This window comes from Trachemys scripta, chromosome 15 (assembly GCF_013100865.1).
Source record: "Trachemys scripta elegans isolate TJP31775 chromosome 15, CAS_Tse_1.0, whole genome shotgun sequence".
Classification (NCBI taxonomy): domain Eukaryota; kingdom Metazoa; phylum Chordata; order Testudines; family Emydidae; genus Trachemys; species Trachemys scripta.
In genome coordinates this window covers 20,624,744-20,645,188 of record NC_048312.1, presented here as the reverse complement: position 1 = coordinate 20,645,188, position 20,445 = coordinate 20,624,744, and the positions used below count along the sequence as shown (strand labels likewise).

Genomic DNA, 20,445 nt, shown 5'->3' with positions numbered 1-20,445 from the left:
GAGGCAGATTCCCACTGTGGGGGGGGGGGTCCCAGTCAGTCTCATGTTTTTCTCCATCATATCTGTAGTCCACAGCCAGGCTTGAGTGACTCAATCTCCATATTTCTGAAGTTAGTTGGTAAATGCATCTGACAGTGAATTGTCTCTGAGGGATCAGCCAGGTGACCTCTGAGTGGCAAAGCATCATTGGGTTTAGGCTACAGTCGCATGAGGGAGAGTTTGAGGTAGGGAAAGAGAGAACAATAGGGGACCGTTTACAAAAGGAAACGGGCAAGGGTGTGAACTGGAGCGTCACTGGGTTTGTGGGCTGGTCTCGGACATCTTGGGGCCTGGGGCTTGCTGCTTCTAGTGGCCCTGGGCAGATGCTGTCCGCAGCAGTGTGCTCAGAGATACGGTTTTGGATTCCATACTCTCTGTCTCCTGGCTGAAGCCCTATAGCTCCCACTGTCAGTCACTTTGGAAAACAAAAGGCTGTTAGACTATTAAGAGAAGCCCATTAATTCCTCAGCAGATGACCCTGATGTCCTGTCATGCTGCTCTTGCATCACACATAGGAATCATTCTCCTCCTACATTCTGCAGAAAACCAAACCACCTCTTTCTCAATGACCTGTGCCAGTATCCATCCTTTTGTGCTTTACCATCCTCCTCCTCCTCCTGCATCACACATGTTCCAGTCTTTCCTGTAACTCTCACCCACACGCGCTGCAGTCTTCTGCCGTCACCACCCAGGATACACCTCCTCCTCATCTCTGACAGGCAGACAGCCCTTTGCAGATCTTAAATCCAGATGAACAGCTATTACAAGTTTTACTTTGCATTGTGCATCTCAGACAAACAGGTAACCTGCCTCGCTCTCTGGAGTTAAATAATACACAACAGTGCACGGCACTAGAGACGGCAACCAGTGAAAACATGATGCAATGAATAAAGGAAGGTGCAGGCAGTTGTGAGGCTGGCTGAGAAACTCAAAGGCAAGGGAGAGAAGAGATGAAGAGGCAGGAAACGCAGGGAGGCTGTTCCAGGTGGCAGGAGCTGCAGAGGGGAAGGCTCTTGCGCCCAAAGCAGTGAGAGACCGACAGAAAAGGGAGGAGGCAGGTGCTAGATATGCAGAGGGAAGAGAAGGCCTGTGAGGTAAGGCTGGAGCAGATGCCGGGACCCAGCCCAGGCTCTTGCATGGCAGTACTGCACTGTCCTGGCAGGAGTGCATCTCATCTTAGGGTGTTACGGATGGAAGTGTGTGTGCTGGATGCTCAGTCACCACTCTGGCATTAAGCCCACCTGAATGTGTCTATAGCCCATACGCTCCCCCAGGGTATTTGGATGGTGGGGGAGGCTCTTCTCTTACATTTTCTATACACTGGTGATTGTGTTGCCATTCCTCAGTCAGGCCAGGAGGAATAAGCTGGATAAGTGGGGTGGGTACAGTAACTCTGACAGGAGAGTCATGCAGCAAACAGCCCAAAACACCCTATGGCCCAGAAGTCTGTTGTTAACATAGGGCCCCCAAAAGGATGCCAGTGAGGAGCTAGCTAGATAGGAGGTTGATGGGCAAAAGAGAGATGGGGAGGGAAAGGAATGGGGGACCCGTGTTGCTGACTTGGAGACATCCTGACCTAGGGCACCAGTAGCCTGGAGTCAGGGTTTGAGCTGCTGGGGTCCCTTTGTACGGTGTGAGTTGCCAAGGTCTATAGGGTGCTGGCTCAGTGGCCGGGATGGTGAGGACTCTGAAGAGGAAGTGAACAGTCTCTGTGTACTAGGGGCTGATGGGGTCACGTCTGCGAGGCGTGACTGTCTGACTGCAGACCTGTGGGGCATGCTCCCTGGGCCTTTCGCTCCCCTGCACTGGGGCAGCCTGTAGCCAGTCACTGGTGCAGCAGATTCTGTCTAGCAGGCTCCTCGTTGGAATCGGTCTTCTCTGCCCAGGAAGCATGGCTGAGGCAGTGTGTGAACCCTGGGCGGGTGCAGACAGGTGCTGGGAACGTCGGAGGGGCATGCTGACTTCTCCTGGGGCGGGATCGGGGGATTGGGCACGTGCTGACCGACTCTTGGGGAGAGGTACCCTTTGCTCCCTCACAAAGAAGCCTGTAGTCAGCTGGTTGGGAAATCCTTTTATTGTTTCCCTCTGACCTGCTGAACCCTCCCAGCCAGATGAGTCATCGCAGCAAAGGATGTGACCCCAGCAACTCCCTACTGGAAAATCCCCGCCGCCCCAATCAGTGATCAGCAGCCTGATGTGCACCTATTCTACCACGTCTTGTCAAGTTCCAGGAGAAGCGGGCAGATAAATCCACCCCCCAGCTCAGGCTCAGCAAACGCCCTGCTATGGAGAGCGAGATCCCAGCCTGCTCCACAAAGCCACTCTCCCGGCTTCCTTTCCCCCCACCCCTCTGCCCCTCGCCCACAGGAGCTGGAAGCTCCTTGGGTCATCTCCTATGGAGATAGCTCCCTGGGTCCCCCTTGCAGGGACATGTCTCTGGTAGGCTCATGAGTCAGGACTGTTAATAGAGCAGAAGAGGAAAGAAAATCCCCCCCTCTGTGAGGCTTGGTAAATTTTTTCCTCCTCGTCGCTGACTGGAATACATCCCCTCCGCCCCCTTCCCTGACTTCCTATGCCTGACTAGAATACATCCTCTGCCAGACTCCCCAGCCGGCCTCCTTTCCTGAGAAATCCCACCTCTGTAGGAGTCATTCCGGTGCCTCATGCTAGCGTCTTATCTCGAGTATCGGGATGACTTATCCCCCAAGTGTTGGATCAGATAAACTCAGCATAGATCAGCATTGCCTCAGGAACAGCATCACAGGCTGACAGGATGGTGGCTCTCAGCATCACAGCAGGGCTCTGCCTATGGCGGTACTGAACTTCCTGTTTGGGTTGATGGGGAATTTTGGACATGGAACTTTTCTGAGCAAGTGGGAACCTGCTACTTGGAGGAGCCTGCCTGGATGTTTACAGGCAGGGGCTATGCAGGTGGCCCCTGTGGCTGAGGCTCTTGGGAATGGATGCCCTGAGTGGGGTCAGGGGCAGTAGGTGGATCTGGAATCCCAATAGCATGTGAGAATATTCACACTCTCAGTCCCCTCTGATCACTGCCTTTGCCTGCACCTACCCCCTCCCTCACACTCTTGTGATGTTATGGGTGGCAGGTGGGGACCCTCTGCACTCCATTGGCTGCAGTCCCTGGTTGTATTTGGAGCCATGGCCCAGGTAGTCCAGGCCTGTGGAGACTCTTCGGTTCTGACCCTCAGCCTAGGTATCAGAGCACTGACAGATCCAGAGGGGAGATGAAACTGAGCCAAGCAGAACAGATTAATTCTCGAACAGCTCCCGTGAGTCTGTGCAAGGACCAAGCATTAGGCTACTTGCTGGCTTCGCTGAATTTCTCAGAAGGGGGCGCACTGGCAGTGACCAGGAACGGCCTCATCTGAGGCCCCTGTAAGAAGGAAACTTTCTCCCTAAGCCAGCAGCGTCTCAGCAGGATGGGAGTCTTGCCTTGAATGGGCAGCTCTTTGGGCCAGAGCTGCCTTTGACCCAGCAGCCACTGTGGCCTGTCCCCTTTGTCTTCAGATCGGGATTTAGAGACATGGTTTCCATCAGCGGGGGATAGAGGTTGCAGACAGTGGCCCTGCTCCAGCTCCCCATCGGCTTCAAAGAGTGCCTGGCTACCGAGCAAATAGTCGGGACCTTGTTAACCCTCTCATCCCCGGCCTGCCACGGGGGCACAGCAGCAGCCTCCCCTAGGGCAGGACTGTGCCACGAGACCCTCGTGGGCTGGGGGGAGGAATGGAGGATCAGCATTGCACCCCAGAATTGCAGCTGCGTAACAAATGGGATTGACCTGTGAGAACATATTTACACCTAAGGATGGTGAGCAGAGATTTGGCTGGCAACAAGCAGCTGTTCACACGCCTCAGAGGAGCAGAGTTGATTTGCATCATAATAAATATTCATCAGCTCTAAAAACATTAAATTAGAATTCTGGATTGCTGAAAAATACCATTTTTTCTGCTTCATTTCTCTCTCTCTCAAATTGACTCCTTCCCAGCTGTGGAAGGTGGGGGTTTGCTCTTGACAAGGCCTATCCTTTGTTTCTGCCCAGGCACTCCTGGTTCCATATCTGGGCTGCAGGTCGCTCTCTAGTCCTTGGGGGCGGGAAATGAGCACACATCAGTAGCAGAGACATTAATGCAGGCAGGCATGCTCTCCAAACCCAGGGAGGATTGAGGAGGCTCACGCCCTCCTAAAAATAAACATCGACACATCCACAGGCCTTTCCGAGCCTGACTCACCACTGGATTCCCTTGCTCCCCAGGATCTTGTCCGGAAATGGTACTGTGATCTGTCAGGGAACAGGGTTACACCACTGACGGGGTGGAACATTTGCTGCTAGTGATCACAGAATTGCAGTGACATTTGGGATTGGCAAGCATCCCTGCGACTGATTCCTGCTCTTTAGCACCCAGAAGAGGCTTTAGTGCAGCCTTGTGCAATGTGTTGGTTTATACTGGAAAATGTATGATGCTCTGACTGTGAACGTGGAAACAAGAACTGCTCCTTGCGCTTCATCACTCTGCTTTGTATTCCCCACCATGTCGTCTGTTGGGACTGACATCACGGTATCGATAAAGGTAGTGGGTGGGTGGGTATGAACATGCCTACAGATGTGTCCTCTACATTGAGAGTGTTCTAGGAGTGTTGAGGAGAACAGTAAGTTAATGCACAGGGCGTTACATTCGCAGACTTAGGTTTAAACTCTGATTTGGTTACCAGTAACTGTTTGGATGTTTCAGTCTCATCCATTTCCCAGTCAAAACATAGCACAGTTTGGGAATTGGCAATTTTTGCATGTGAGAGCCTGGTACTGAAATAGTAGAGATCTGGTAGCTAAGGAGCAGATAGTAAAACAGCCGGGGGGAGGGAGGACTCGATTAGGATTGAATAACATTGGCAGAGCTATCACCAGAATACCTAGGCATAAAAGTTATTGCTGGAGCACCGATCACCATAGTATCTAGGTGTGTGGACCCAACACTGGAGTAACAGGGGTGATGTAGGTCAGGATTGGGTGCATTGGCAGAACTGGGCAGAGAAGCCTGCTCGGTACTTGGATCAAGGCAGTGCTAGAAGATTTCCACTTTTGTGAGGATCAGACTTGCCCCCAAATTGAGAATCCCCAAAGCCCAATTTGTAACCCTCTGCAAGATTTCACCTCCCCTAGCTCACGTTCAGACTGCCATTGATTCTGGGGGCAGGAGGTCTGAGCACGGAACTGGGCTTGAAACTTTGCAGTAGCTTGCTGATGACTACATACTACTGCCTAATTTTGCTTGAATGATACTTCAGAGCCCCACACCGAAGGAGAGGCCCAAGGGGAGGAAAAGTGGGACAGTCGTCATGTCTGAAACAAACCACTTGGCCCAAGGACTCATTCAGACCCTTGAAACTAGGAGCCTGTCTTCTGAGGGGCATAAAGGCATCCGAGCTATGCTCCATACTAATTCTGAGGTCTGATCAGTGTCTCATGTTTTGGGGAAATTTTATAGGGAATAGAAAAAGGCTTTAAGTAAATACATAGGAAAAACACATCCAGATGGGGCTGTTCAACTACTGGCTGATTAGGGACTGCTGGTGGATTTGCTAGTTTTTCTAAGCAAATATAGGTCCCTTAGCAGTACTTGTTGGAATAGGGAAGCAGCAGGAATATTTAGCAGCTGCTGTGTACAAACAGGTACGGCGTGGAGAGGAGGGTGTTTCATGGTCTGGATTTGGTAGTTCTGCAGCGTGGCTGCAGCTAGATGCGAAAGCTTACCTGGTGAAGCGGTGTATGCTGCCCTCTGCTAGTGAACGGTGGAATGCCTTGCTGATGAAGGCTGCTGGCAAGCCCTGTGTGTGTGGTAATGGTCTGTCAATGACTGGCCATAAATTAAAGCAGCTGAAAGGATTTTGCTTGATGTTTCCAGCGGGGTTCCTTTGAGTGAGAGCTGGCAGGTGAAGTTTCAGCCCCCAAAGAAAATGCTTGGAAAGTCAAGAGTGACTGGAAAGAGAGGCTGAGCCTGGAGAGTCTGGGTGAGCCGTCCAGCATTTGCACCAGGCGGTGGGTAACTGCGCTCTGTGCAGCTCTCAGAAGTATTTGCCTCAAGCCAGCTGGCAGTTCACCAGCTGGAGAAGTGGAGATTTGACTCCAGTTGAAAACTAAAACCCAACATTCAGCCACTTTCTCTGATTATGCATGTCCTGCCAGTGGTGGAGAGAGCAGCAGGAAGGGACCAGACCGCAAAGAGTTAACTCAGTGGCCAGGATTAGCAAGAGAGGGGATGGCCCGAGCCAAGTCACTGGGATGGCCCTCTGTGCTAAGTATGCATCCTTAGTGGGTCTGAGGAAAGCCCCAAGGAAGGGCATGAACAAGGAGAGAGCACGAGTGGAGAAAGAAGTAAACATGCAGGCCAATTAATGAGACCCCCTCAACTGGCCATCCATTTCTCAGGCCCCGCTTCGGACAGGCACACAGAGAGGGTCTCCCTTGGAACAGAAAGTCCTGGAGAGAGCAGTGGGTGGGGCAGGTTTGCCATGTTCCACCAGTGATGGGTCACATGAGGATCAAGCTTTGGGCTGGTGCTAGGGAGGTTTATCTTACCCGAGGTATTGACGAGGAGCCATAGTGCCTTGGCTCAGCGACCGACCCCTCCCGTCCTAACCAGAACTGTGTCTCCTGTTTCTGACAGCACCGGCAGCTCTTGAAGGACAGTTTCATGGTGGAGCTGGTAGAGGGGGCTCGGAAGCTGCGCCACGTCTTTCTTTTCACTGACCTGTTCCTGTGCGCCAAGCTCAAGAAGCAGCTTGGAGGGTGAGGATTTTCCCGCTTCACACCCCATTTTCCGGGGCTTCGCACCCTATATTCAGAGCAGTGGACTTGGCAGAACGCTAGTTCCGTGCATACAGCTGCACCTAACTCAGCAACGCTGCGGCCCATACAGGGAACATTGTACAGTGTAGCATTGTCCTTCAGAGGAGACAGAGCCAAAATCCTCATCACTTCGGGGAGTTAAATACTGCCTGGCTACCTTCCTAAAAGCAGGGGTGCGAACTGTGGCATCCTGGACAAATTCCAGCTGGGGTCATTTAACTCTGCCTCCCTTCATTCCCCCTGCAGTTTCAGGTGGTCGTCTTCACTTCTTGTTGCAGCCTGCACTTAGGGTTACTCGCTAGCTCCCTCTAGAGGCTGGATCTCACAGGGGTTTATGAGGCAGCTACGGCTTGCGAAAAACTTCTGCAGCAGGCAGGAGAGGCTCCTGCTTTTAGATCCGGAGGTCCCAGGTTCAGTCCTCTCTGCCAAAGACCCACCCGGAGGCATCGCATTATAGGAGCGTAAGCTCTTGTGTAGCAAGCTGCTGCGTTCTGCCCCAGAGATGATTGTATTTAAAGATATCCCGGTATTTGGGAAGTGCTTTGGGCTGCTTCAGAGTGAGCACTGGATTAAAAAAAATAAAATCTACGGGCAGCACCAGCGGGCGGCACACTGTACATAGCATTGTAGTGGGTATTGGCTCCTTCAAGATTCATTGCTGGAAGACTGACCGACCCCAGCTGTGCTTCCATCTCAGGGGTTACAGTGAGGGTGAGCCTGTTTCACTGTCTTGTAACCTGCAATGCTGAAACCACCAGGAGGGAAAGCATGGAAAGAGCGGGGTGAGCTGATGGCGTGCAAGTGTGTTTAAAGCCCTGTCCCCTCTTCTTTTCAGGAAAAGCCAGCAGTATGATTGTAAATGGTACATTCCGCTCACAGACCTCAGCTTCCAAACTGTGGATGAGTCCGAGGCAGTGCCCAACATCCCACTCGTGCCTGACGAGGAGCTAGATGCCATGAAGATCAAGATCTCCCAGATGAAGAATGACATCCAGCGAGAAAAGGTAACGGCAGGTGGAGCCGTCTTCCCCAAGCCCAGGGTGCATGTTGCGTCCCAACCTGGAAGTGGGATGCTGCTGGGGGCGTAACTCACCTCCAGAGTTTGGTTGGACAGGTAACGCTGCTAAGCTATGGCACGTGCTTGTGACGTGCAGTGGAACTAAACTTTTGGTTATGCATGTAGTGGTTGGGCAGGCAGCTATAGCTAGGCATGATGCATTATCCCTGGTGTGATAGTGTCCTCTGGGCGTCCAGGAATAACAAAGCATCCAGCAACTAGGTGTTGAATGTTCTCACGGTGTTGGCAGGCCCTGTTCATGGTGCTATGTGTTTGCTGAGGGAGGAATTGGGAGGAATGGGTTAGCTTTTGTGCCGAGGGCACATGAGAGTGGATAGAAATGTGGTGAGCCTGTTTTTCAGAGATTTCAGCTCTTGGATATCTAAGCACGAGCCTGGGTGTGGCTTTGGTCACATATAAAGATACCTCTGCATTTTCACCATATCAGCAATGTCTTCTAAGTGTGTTTGAAGCCTAGCGAATTTGGATGCCTAAGCAGGTCTATAGATAAACATGTCAACCTCTTTCACTGTCACCAATCACACAGTGGGCTCTGTGGCTTTAATGTCTGCCCCTCTTCGTTTGCTAGACGTGCGTTTTCTCAGGTGTCGCAGAATCCAAGCCATTTCCTAAGTGGGGTGGAGTTCCACCTGCCCGACGGCAGAACCACTGCTGAATGGACGTGTTGTTTGGCCACCTGTGAAGGGAAGAGGGGGATAGATTAGAAAATCGAGTCAAATCTCCTCCTCCACTTTGATTCTGGCATGAGACCACCGTAATGTGGTCTAATGGAGGACTTCAATCACCCTGACATCTGCTTGGAGCGCAATACAGTAGTACACAGACAATCCAGGAAGTTTTTTGGAGAGTGCTGGGGACAACTTCCTGGTGCAACTACTGGAGGAACCAGCCAGGGGCTGCTCTCCTCTTGACCTGCTGCTTTCAAACAGGGAAGAATTGGTAGGGGAAGTAGAAGTGGGTGGCAACCTGGGAAGCAGTGACCATGAGATGGTTGAGTTCAGGATCCTCACAAAAGGAAGGAAGGAAGGAGAGCTGCAGAATACGGACCCTGGACTTCAGAAAAGCAGACTTTGACTCCCTTAGGGAATTGATGGGCAGGATCCCCTAGGAGGCTAATACGAGGGGGAAAGGAGTCCAGGAAAGCTGGCTATATATTAAAGAAGCTTTATTGAGGGCGCATGAACAAACCATCCCAATGAGAAGAAAGAATAGCAAATATGGCAGGCGACCAGCTTGGCTTAACAGTGAAATCATCAGTGAGTTTAAACACAAAAAGGAAGCCTACAAGAAGTGGAAACTTGGACAGATGACTAGGGAGGAGTATAAAAATATTGCTCAAGCATGCAGGGGTGTAATCAGGAAGGCCAAAACACAACTGGAGTTGCAGCTAGCAAAGGATGTGAAGGGTAACAGGAAGGGTTTCTTCAGGTATGTTAGCAACAAGAAGAAGGTCAGGGAAAGTGTGGGACCCTTAATGAATGGGGAGGCAACCTAGTGACAGATGATGTGGAAAAAGCTGAATTATTCAATAATTTTTTTGCCTCAGTCTTCACAGACAATGTCAGCTCCCACACTGCTGTCCTGGGCAACACAGTATGGGGAGGAGGTAAGCAGCCCTTAGTGGTGAAAGAACAGGTTGAGGACTATTTAGAAAAGCTGGACATGTACAAGTCAATGGGTCCAGATCTAATCCATCTGAGGGTGCTGAGGGGATTGGCTGATGTGATTTCAAAGCCATTGGCCAATATCTTTGAAAACTTGTGGCAATCGGGGAAGGTCTCGGGCGATTGGAAAAAGGCAAATATAGTGCCCATCTTTAAAAAAGGGAAGAAGGAACTACAGACCTGTCAGCCTTACCTTAATCCCTGGAAAAATCATGGAATAGGTCCTCAAGGAAACCATTTTGAACCACTTGGAGGAGAGGAAGGTGATCAGGAACAGTCAACATGGATTCACCAAGGGCAAGTCATGCCTGACCAACCTGATTGCCTTCTATGAGATAACTGGCTCTATGGATGTGGGGAAAGCAGTGATATATATAAAAGATATGATATATCTTGACTTTAGCAAAGCTTTTGATACGGTCTTCCACGGTATTCTTGCCAGCAAGTTTAAAAAAGTATGGATTGGATGAATAGTCTATAAGGTGGATAGAAAGCTGGCTAGATTGTCAGGCTCAACAGGTAGTGATCAACGATTCTATGTCTAGTTGGCAGCCAGTATCAAGTGGAGTATCCCAGGGGTCAGTCCTGGGGCTGGTTTTGTTCAACATCTTTATTAATGATCTGGATGATGGGATGGATTGCACCGTCAGCAAGTTTGCAGATGACACTAAGCTGGGGGGAGAGGTAGATACACTGGAGGGTAGGGATAGGGTCCAGAGTGACCGAGACAAATTGGAGGATTGGGCCAAAAGAAATCTGATGAGGTTCAACAAGGACAAGTGTAGAGTCCTGCACTTAGGACGGAAGAATCCCATGTACGGCTACAGGCTGACGACAGATTGGCTAAGCAGCAGTTCTGCAGAAAAGAACCTGGGGATTACAGTGGATGAGAAGCTGGATATGAGTCAGCAGGGTGCCCTTGTTGCCAAGAAGGCTAACGGCATATCGTGCTGTATTAGTAGGAGCATTGCCAGCAGATTGAGGGAAGTGATTATTCCCCTCTATTCAGCACTGGTGAGGCCACATCTGGAGTATTGCGTTCAGTTTTGGGGCCCCCACTACAGAAAGGATGTGGACAAATTGGAGGGAGTCCAGCGGAGGGCAATGAAAATGATCAGGGGCCTGGGGCACATGACTTGCGAGGAGAGGCTGAGGGAACTGAGCTTGTTTAGTCTGCAGAAAAGAAGAGTGAGGAGGGATTTGATAGAAGCCTTCAACAAGCTGAAGGGGATTCCAAAGAGGATGGAGCTAGACTGTTCTCAGTGGTACCTGATGACAGAACAAGGAGCAATGGTCTCAAGTTGCAGTGGGGGAGGTCTAGGTTGGATATTAGGAAACACTATTTCACTAGAAGGGTGATGAAGCACTGGAATGGGTTACCTAGGGAGGTGGTGGAATCTCCATTCTTAGAGGTTTTTAAGGCCTGGCTTGACAAAGCCCTGGATGGGATGATTTAGTTGGTGTTGGTCCTGCTTTGAGCAGGGGGTTGGACTAGATGACCTCCTGAGGTCTCTTCTAACCCTAATCTTCTATGATTCTATGAATGTCTCTCTGTTCTCTAGAGGGCTAACAAGGGCAGCAAGGTCATTGAGAGGTTGAAAAAGAAGCTGTCTGAGCAGGAATCTCTGCTGTTGCTGATGTCTCCCAACATGGCTTTCCGGGTTCACAACCGGAACGGCAAGGTAAGCTGCTCCACAGGTGTCTCTGGGGGCCTTGCATACAGGACCGAGAATGAGGCACAAGGGGGGCATTTGTGTGCATGTGCGTGTCACAGTGCCCCACCCAAGGGAATCGGATCTGCTCAAGCATTTGTCAGTTTGTAATTGTCTCATCATCCAGTGGCTTGTCTGAAAATAGTCTCCAAGCTGCAGATGTCCAGCCTGTGCCATGCTGAAGGCCACTTTGGCAACTTACCAGGAGCCCAAGGGTTAATTTGCATGTACATTTGCATTTTTAAATATAAAATCAGAAATTCACCCCTCACCCTACTATCTGCCTGTGCTTGGATCCAACCAGATAGGGGTGGGAACTGCATCACTTCCCCTGGAATAAAGCCCCGCAACTGCTGCACCATAGCTGCATCCTTTAGTAAAGTTGCAGGGGGAAGGTACTCATAGGTCTAATTTCATGGCTGTAGACTTCATGGGCCCCCTACTGCTAACAGACTATGGAGATTCTCTCTTAGCTAGCGGGAGAGACTCGTGGTTTTAGGTTTATCTTCAGTGCTGTATGTGTGGGGTTATTGGTGACCTGGGTATCTGCATATACTTGGCAATGGATCGTTTCAAGACCTAGTCACCAGCATTTTCTTCAGCTAATTTCGAAGGCATTTTGGCATCTGCTTCCTTAGCCACACATCTGCCTAATCTCCAAGGCATGCACTATTGGCTGGCCTGGCCAGAGTAGACAGCCGTCATGGAAGCTCATGCTGCCACAATCCCAGCTGCCATTAACAGGGTGGTCCTTGGAAGAAGCCCAGGCTGCAGGTGTCCTTGCTGGTGCTGAAGGCACACGGCTGAGAGGGCGTTCACAGTGCCAGGGTCCCGGCTGGCACTGCCAAAGCAGTGCTGGGAGGAAGCTGGCAGGTGTACTAGCAGGGTCTGGATCTCACTGGGAGGTGGTGGGTCAGAATGACATGCTCCTTGTTCCCCTGTCTCTTCCTGCATAGAGTTACACATTCCTCATCTCGTCGGACTACGAACGGGCAGAGTGGAGAGAGAACATCCGGGAGCAGCAGAAGAAATGTGAGTGTCCCTTGGCCAATCAGAGCCCTTGTCTTAGGGCGTTCTAGAGACCATCCAGCTGGGTAACCTCAGCGCATATGCCCCTCTCCCCTGCCAGGGAGGAGGAGTCAGAGAAGGGATTGTCCAACCCGGGGAGTTAGCTAGAAGTGGGGAATGGCCCCCTGTCACAAGGAGGAGGAGATGCATGAATATCCAGGAGACAACGTGGATTAATTCCTTTTCTTCTCCTGCCCTGTCGCTGCAGTTGAAGCCAGTGGAGGTGCTTTTGCTTCCAGCCCCTAGATGTGAATGTCTGGGAGCTAGGGCACAGGGAGAGTTCTCCCCAATGGAATCATTTCTCCCATTGGCCTCAGAGTCATCTGCCCTTCTGGGGCAGTGAAAGGCCCTCCCGTTTCCCTGGCCTTTTCCTGAAGGGGGTGCTTTATTTTTGGAGAGGGGTTGGCTGTGGCTCTGCCAGGGGAGAAGAGTCTCTTTCGTTCTGTGTGCAAGATCCAGAGACTATCCATAGGACAAGTGAGCCCCTGCATGTGACTGGGCCGAAGCCTCCTGGCAGTATGGCCAAGGGGTCTGTGCTTTAGCCATGGTTCCTTCCGACCACAGAAACGCTCCCTTATGCCAACTGCTAGCATTGCCCTGGGCGCATCTGCAAGTACCCCCTGCCTGGGCTCGGGGGAGTGTCCATGGAGCTCTGTGCCCTGGGCAGATACCATTCCCTCTCTGAATTTCCTTGGCAGGCTTTAAAAGCTTTTCGCTCACGTCCGTGGAGCTCCAGATGCTGACAAACTCCTGCGTCAAGCTTCAGACCGTCCACAACATCCCCCTCACCATCAATAAAGAAGGTGAGAGCGGTCGTCGGCGCCCTCGTGTAGACCAGCTGCCGTCATAACCCACCCCCTGCCTTTCCTTTACATCCCCCTTGTCCTGCTCTTACCGTTCAGGCCTCAAGGTAGCTGTGAGTGGATGGTCTTGTAAAACAGTCCCGATTCTGACCACACTTAAACCCTGAACAACCCAGCTCTGCTGCAGCTAGTTGCTGTCGGAAGATTTGATTGCCCCCAGAAGCTTGCTCTGAGTAGACAAGACACAGCAAGCAGAGGGAGCGGGCAGGGGAGGGTCTGCTCAAAGGTTCCAGAGTTATTTGGTCCCACAGTATAAATACAACCTGTGGAATGTTTGCAGTTCACTTTCTCCCCCACTGCTCCTTTGACAATGAATTCCTGCCCATCCCCTGGGGCTTTACTCTGTCTCCCCCATTGTTATTGGGTGGATTCTCATATTATTTCAGTAATTATTGTTCTTTTTACTTTCCCCCATCATTCAATGGACTGAAGTCCCTTCCCCTGTCGTCCTACCACTAACCCCCTAGCTGTTGTACCCACAACAGCCCTGGCCACTAACCCCACTCCTTCCTCCTGGAGTCCAGCCCCTCCGCTTCCCTGGCACATGTATATCTGTGGGAGTCTCTCTTAGATATATTTTTTAAAATGTGATTTTAAAATGAACAGGCTGGACATGAGAAAAAGGTGTGAAGTAGCCACAGTCCTCCCTATGACTGAGACAGGCGTAGGATTTTCAAATGGCATATCTGTGGTGGGGGAGTCGGTCTGTTCTGTTGAGCTGTCTCCATCCTCATCAGCTGCAGGCATGAGTGTGACATTATTTTGAGCCGACCTATTGAAATTCTTGGCCTGCGTGTTTGACGGGGAGGGCATTTATAATGAAACGATGGGTGCTGCTGCTGAGGCAGCAAAAACGTGAAATGAAGCAAATGTAGGGAGGCAAAATGGCAGAGATGCTGGGAGCGTGTTTGTGCTGGTTCTCAGTGAGTAGATTTGCAGAGGGGTGGTGCATGTCAGTTAGTGTGATGGTGAGTTTGCAGATATGAGTCCAGTATTCAGAAATGCAGCCTGTACATAATAACTGTGTATCATATGGTTTCTCTGTAAGAGTCCAGGGCGTAGGCAGTCTGGCCTACTGGTTGTTACTGGGCTGGTGTCATGGAGCCAAGGGCTGTCCACAAGGCGGTAGTTGGAAAGGAGGGATCAGAGTAGGTGCAAAAGCTGAAATAAGTAGGTGAGAGTCAGGATCAGAGTCAGGCCAGGGTCAGGAATAGTTACCAGACTGGAGTCAGGAGGCAAGAGTCAGTGACAGGCCGGAGTCGGAGACCTAAGATCAGACAGCGAGGCAAGGTCTGGAGCTGCAGCAAGGCAGAATTCTTCATGCTTGCCCAGGCAACTTCTTGGAGCACCTCCAGGGTTAAGTAGTAACTGTGGGCCAATCAGAAGGCCGCAGGGTGCTGTTGCTCTGAACACTTTGAGTGGTACTTAGGTACTTCCTGTGGCACCTAATCTCCAGAGTGCTCCTAGGTTGCAGCTCTGCATGGTGTCCTGGTGGTGATGGGGGAATGTCAGCTGCCCCAGGCTCCACAGACCCAAATTCTAGTCCCGCAGATCCTTACAATCTGACTCTTAATGCCAGGCCAGTGCTTAAAGGGATGCCAGCAATCTTCTGTCTGAAAAGTTTTGCCTACTGTGATTATAAGAACAGCTAAGATCAGTGTCGCTGACAGATTAGAGAGAGAATCCTCGACGGAGAGATAAGAAAACCTGAGTCAGATCTAAGTTTTTTCCCTACTCTGCCACTGACTGGCTGGGTTACTTTGGGCAAATTCCTTCACTGCTCTGTGCCTGTTTCCTCTGCAATCCTTATCTGTCTCACCTATTTAGATTAGAAGTTCTTTGAGGCAGGGACTCTCGCTTATTCTATAGCGTGCCCAGCACACTGGGGCCCTGATCTCACTTAGGACCAGCAGGTGCTGCTGTAATATAAATAATAATACTTTTCAGTTTTCCTTTGTGCAGTTGACAGCCCTTTGTGTACAGTCAGTTGGTTTCTTCTGTTGTTGGGTCTTTCGCAGCAACAGTGGGAGAGAGGAAAAAATTAAAAATAATGAAGTGTGATTGTAAAAGCTCCAGAATTGTCTAGAGGACTCTGGGACAGGAGTGGTACCTGGAGCAACTTACAACTCCTTTCTAAAAAAAACTGACTAGATGTCGTGTTCCTGCTACGGGGGTTAGACACTTTATCTTCCACTCTGCAATCTCTGTGATGTAAATCTCCTCCCGGTGTCTTTCCCTTTGCCATCTCTGTGAAGCTGAACTAAAATCTCTTGGGTCTTTTGTACAGATGACGAATCGCCCGGGCTCTATGGATTCCTGAACGTCATTGTTCATTCTGCCACGGGGTTCAAGCAGAGCACAAGTGAGTTGCAGATCTGTGACGTGCAAGTGAGGGTCTGTTAGGGCCAAAGGACAAGAATGAGGTACTCTGGGCATAGAGACGTCAGTTTGGGGATACAGGGTTTGGTGAAGAGAGTCAGTTTGGGTGATTGGGAGTGGGGGATTAGTGTACATTTAGGGGATGCTGACTAGCTTTTTGTAGTGATAAAAGCTCTCAAATAGACCAGGCTCCAACACAAATCTTTTCACTCTTACCCTATTTTCTGTCATTTTTCTTACTGTATGTGCTGCTTACCCAACAGTTCATGGGTAAATCGGCTCTTGCTCCCTCGTTGCCCATTTTCCAACCTTGTTTGATCCTGCAGTGAAATCTCAAGGCTCAATCTCTGACCTCACAGTAACAACATCTATGGTAATAAACACTGGATTAGGAGTTCACTGTCGGATCAAGCAGGTGACAAACCAGTGTGTGGGGTGGGGAGAGAGTCCTTGTTAAAATACACACACGCTTTCTGCAGCAGCTAAGGTAACTCAGGAAGATCCCAATTCAATTTCCATTGAAGTCAGTGGGGTCTTCCTTTGGGCTCTGCTGAGCGTTGGAATGGACACTAGTTTCCAGGGCGCCCACGCTTCTCTCTGTGTAACTGCACACAAAAACAAATCTAAGAAAAGAGGAGACAAAGGGCCCTTTCTGCTAAATGACAGAAATGCACCTTCTGGGCTGAATTGAGGATTGTGTGCTGGTAGCAGGGAGGATGCATTAAGGACACTTATGCTACTGTGGTTACACCAGCGTAATTACACCCATGCTACGTAGGTGCAAACGCATAGTGTAGCCCCATTGCACAGTGTAAGACAGGCCAGGCACCAGCACAGGGTAAGCTGCATTACGCAGCCCATCTACACTGAGGGTTTGCACTGGTGTAGCTACACTGGTTCTAGTGTCATCAGTATAGAGAGGCCTTTAGGTGAGAAGGCATCTAGGAAGTAATGCTTATAGAAAAAGATTATGGTAATCTTAACAAAGCCTCTGATTCTTGTCTCACCTCCAGACCTGTACTGCACGTTGGAGGTGGATTCCTTTGGATATTTTGTGAACAAAGCTAAGACCAGAGTTTACAGGGACACTACGGAGCCCAATTGGAATGAGGTGGGTATGCTGGGCCTTGTTTATCCCCTTGGGGCAGAACATTTGCAAGTGAAGTGGCTGTTTGGTTTGCAGTCTGTACTGCATGAACTGGCCCAGGGGTAGGCAACGTATGGCACACGTGCCAAAGGCGGCACGTGAGCTGATTTTCAGTGGCACTCACACTGCCCAGGTCCTGGCCACCGGTCCGGGGGACTCTGCATTTTAATCTAATTTTAAATGAAGCTTCTTAAACGTTTTAAAAACATTATTTACTTTTCATACAACAATAGTTTAGTTATATATTATAGCGTTATAGAAAGAGACCTTCTAAAAACATCAAAATGTATCACTGGCACGCGAAACCTTAAATCAGAGTGAATAAATGAAGACTCGGCACATCGCTTCTGAAAGGTTGCCGACCCCTGAACTGGCCCCTTCTCACATGTGCAGCACATCTGAAAGCATAGTCTGCAGTTCCTGTCGTTTCCTCTGGGCTCTTACCACTTGTAGGAGATTTTAATCTTGGAGACTCACCGATGAAATGTGTCAGCAGCAGATGCCCTTTGCGTGATCAGCCAGCTGATTGTACAGCCCGTGTGTGTGTGTGTGTGTGTGTATACTTAAAAAAAAATTATCTGTGGCAATACAGTGAATAAGGAAATATTTTTCGAAGGGAAGGGTACAGTTATAAACTTAGCTTTCAGCATCCTGCTTCTTTATAGCAGGCTTATTTTAAACCTAGTGTAATTGAACACAAGAAATACGGGACCATCTATTTCTTTCAGTGATGCACCACTACAATATATTGAAACTTGACCAAGGGACCAAGCATCTTTCATACTCCCCTCCAAAGTGTCCCCCAAGTGGACTCAGTACTATTCTGCTTGACCTCTCTTTAAGACCCACTCCATTAGACGAGAGATCTTCGTCAGTCCCTTAAGTGGTCCCTTCAGATTGGTTTCATTGAGGCTGTACAGAGTCAAATATCCAGAAGACTCTATCTCCTTGTTAACTAATTGCTGCTCTTCCCCTTCTCCTTGCCCTTGCTGCAGGAGTTTGAGATCGAGCTGGAGGGATCGCAGACCCTACGGATTCTGTGCTATGAAAAATGCTATAATAAAACCAAGCTCACCAAAGAAGATGGAGAGATCACCGATCGAATCATGGGGAAAGGCCAGATCCAGGTAGGGCTTGCCCTGATCCATTCCTAAGCCCCGCGCTAGGATAAACAATGGAGCTTTTGAATCCTGGAGCTCCCTTGTCTCTGCTGGAGAACGTGTCGAATTCTGGAAGTCAGGCAGACAGGTTGGGGATTCTTTGAGACACAGCTGGGAGATTAAATCGGACACTGGCCCTTTTTATACTCCTCTGGCCCCAATGTTGGTGGTGTTCTGCAGGGGGTTTATTGTTGGAGAGAACTGGGTGATTCATCTTCTGTCATGTCTCAAATCCTCCCTGGAGAATTCATGGTCACAGCTCAAAGTCTCTGAGGCCTGTGTGCTCCATTTGCACAGGGAAAGAGAAAGTGAGGAGAGTGGCTTTGTATGTGAGACATGGGGTGGCCTCTATCAATCCCCTAATAAATCAGTCCAGAGAAAATGCTATCTGCCCTAAAGTACATGCCGTGAGTGTATTGATGTGATGGTAGAACCAAGCAGGACATACGTGTTGCTCTGACAACAGCCATGTTCAGAACTTTGTGTCCATAACAACAGGGTACATCTAAGATTTAAATGGGCTGTTTGACCTCTTCTTCATTGAGAAGCAGCGTGTAGCATTTTTGTGTGTTTTGTAAGTACCAGAGGGTTGGAGAGATGATGAGTTGGCAGCAAAAGGGGCTGATGCTCCCAGAGAATTGAGTGGTGGTGGCCTAAAGTTCTGGGCATTAAGTTTCTGGCAAAGATCCCAGCTGTTGCAGGATGGGGGCAGGTTGAACATGTTGTATTATTCCCTCTCCTCCTCCGAATCTCTTCCCTGAAGCCCCAGTGATATGCTGGGACAGTTGTCCTGAGTACGGTATTTGAGTTAGACCATAAGCTGTTCAAGGCATGTACGCTGTCTGTGCATGTGTTCTGTAAAGCATCCTGCATGCTTATGGCACTCCATGAAATAACTATCAGTACTTGTCACCCATTTCTGTCCATTTCCTCGCCACTCCCTCGGCACCACTTTCTTGGACAACTGAGTGGTAACCGCACAGACCTTGTCCTCCTATTTCAAAGGGAGCTGAGTCTGGGCATGGTGTTGCAGTCCTTCATTCATGGGCCCTGTCAAGACTGGTGTCCAAAGGAGCTGCATGAGACCTCCATGCAGTGCTCAGGGCTGCCATGCTGTCGTCAAGGAAAGCTTTGTCACCAGATGGAACCTCTGGGAGATATTTGAAAGAAAACAAATACTCGGATAGTAAAATTGGTAAACGGGGATATTAACAGGCCACTTCACCTTGAATGTGTGCTAACTCATGCTAAACTATCTGCTCAGTTGTGTATTTAGCTGTGACACTCTAAGGCCAGGTCTACACTACAGATCTGTATCTGTTTTATCGGTATAACTGTGTCGCTTGGGGGCGTGAAAAATCCACACACCCCTCCCCCAAGTGATGTAGTTATACTGACCTAGCTCCCCCCCGGCCCCTACCCAGGTGTAGATAGCGTTATGTTGGCAGGAGGGCTTCTCCTGTTGACATAGCTACCACCTCTCGCAGAGCTGGATTAACTGTGCTGATGGGAGAAGCTCTCCCACTGGGGTAGGAGCGTCTTCACCTAAGCGCTACAGCTGCATCAGTGCAGCGTTTTAAATGTAGACCTGCCCTTAGTCCCTTTCCCAGACCTGAAGAAGAGCTCTGAGTAGCTCAAGAGCTTGTTTGTCTCACCAACAGAAGTTGATCCAATAAAAGATATCACCTCACGCACCTCGTCTCCCGCATAGCACCGTCAGGCGAACAGGGCCTGGTCACTTCCCTTGGGGCTGTGTTGACTGATGCTCAAAGTTTCAGCCCTGAAGCTCTTAGTTGTGCTTTCATCAGTGCCCCCACCCCTCCCCTCCTCCGTCATCAAAGCCTGGATTTTCCAAAGGTTTCAGATAGAGCTGGTTTAAAAAAAAAAAAATTCTTTAAAACTTTTTTGGACAAAAAATGGCTTTTCGGTGAAACTGACATTTTCACAAAAAACTTTCATTTTTTTGTTAAATGTTTCCATTTTTTCATAATTGAAAAAACAAAATTGTTTTTGGTTAAACTTCTCAGTTTTCAATCAGGAAAACAAAACAAACAAAAATAAAAATAATTAAAATTGGTTTTGGGAATTTTTTTTTCTGACAAAAACCTGAACATTTTCAAGGAAATATTTCAATAAAATAATTTTTGACTGGCTCTAAGGTCAGATTTCTACTGTAGCCCTAAATATAAACAGTCTCCCACTTTTGCATGTTTTATTGGATTCCCCCCTCCCCCCCCCTCATTTTACAAAGAAACCCTCCCATCACATTTCTGAATAGGCTGAAATTAGGCCAGGTCAGGCTGTCCTTAATTCTCGGGAATTTCTGTCCCATCACAGTATTTTATTTTTAGGACCACTGTGTAGTTTAATAATAAAAAAAAAAAGGGGGGGGGGAAGGGGTCCTAAAAATAACCACTCTGCTGGGATCTATGGTTGATAAGAATTGTTATGGGCCGATTTTTTTTTTTTT

The 20,445-nt window shown here is 49.4% G+C and overlaps 1 protein-coding gene across 1 annotated transcript in view; it reads left to right on the top strand.

The window, feature by feature from the left end:
• BCR (BCR activator of RhoGEF and GTPase) overlaps nucleotides 1-20,445 on the top strand; it is a 131,186-nt gene that overhangs the window by 88,426 nt on the left and 22,315 nt on the right. Inside the window, exons 9-16 of the mRNA XM_034790606.1 lie at nucleotides 6,723-6,844; nucleotides 7,740-7,908; nucleotides 11,209-11,328; nucleotides 12,315-12,390; nucleotides 13,125-13,229; nucleotides 15,577-15,651; nucleotides 16,682-16,779; nucleotides 17,811-17,942. Of these exons, the coding sequence (XP_034646497.1) occupies nucleotides 6,723-6,844; nucleotides 7,740-7,908; nucleotides 11,209-11,328; nucleotides 12,315-12,390; nucleotides 13,125-13,229; nucleotides 15,577-15,651; nucleotides 16,682-16,779; nucleotides 17,811-17,942 (897 nt within the window). The remainder of the gene's footprint in view (nucleotides 1-6,722; nucleotides 6,845-7,739; nucleotides 7,909-11,208; nucleotides 11,329-12,314; nucleotides 12,391-13,124; nucleotides 13,230-15,576; nucleotides 15,652-16,681; nucleotides 16,780-17,810; nucleotides 17,943-20,445) is intronic.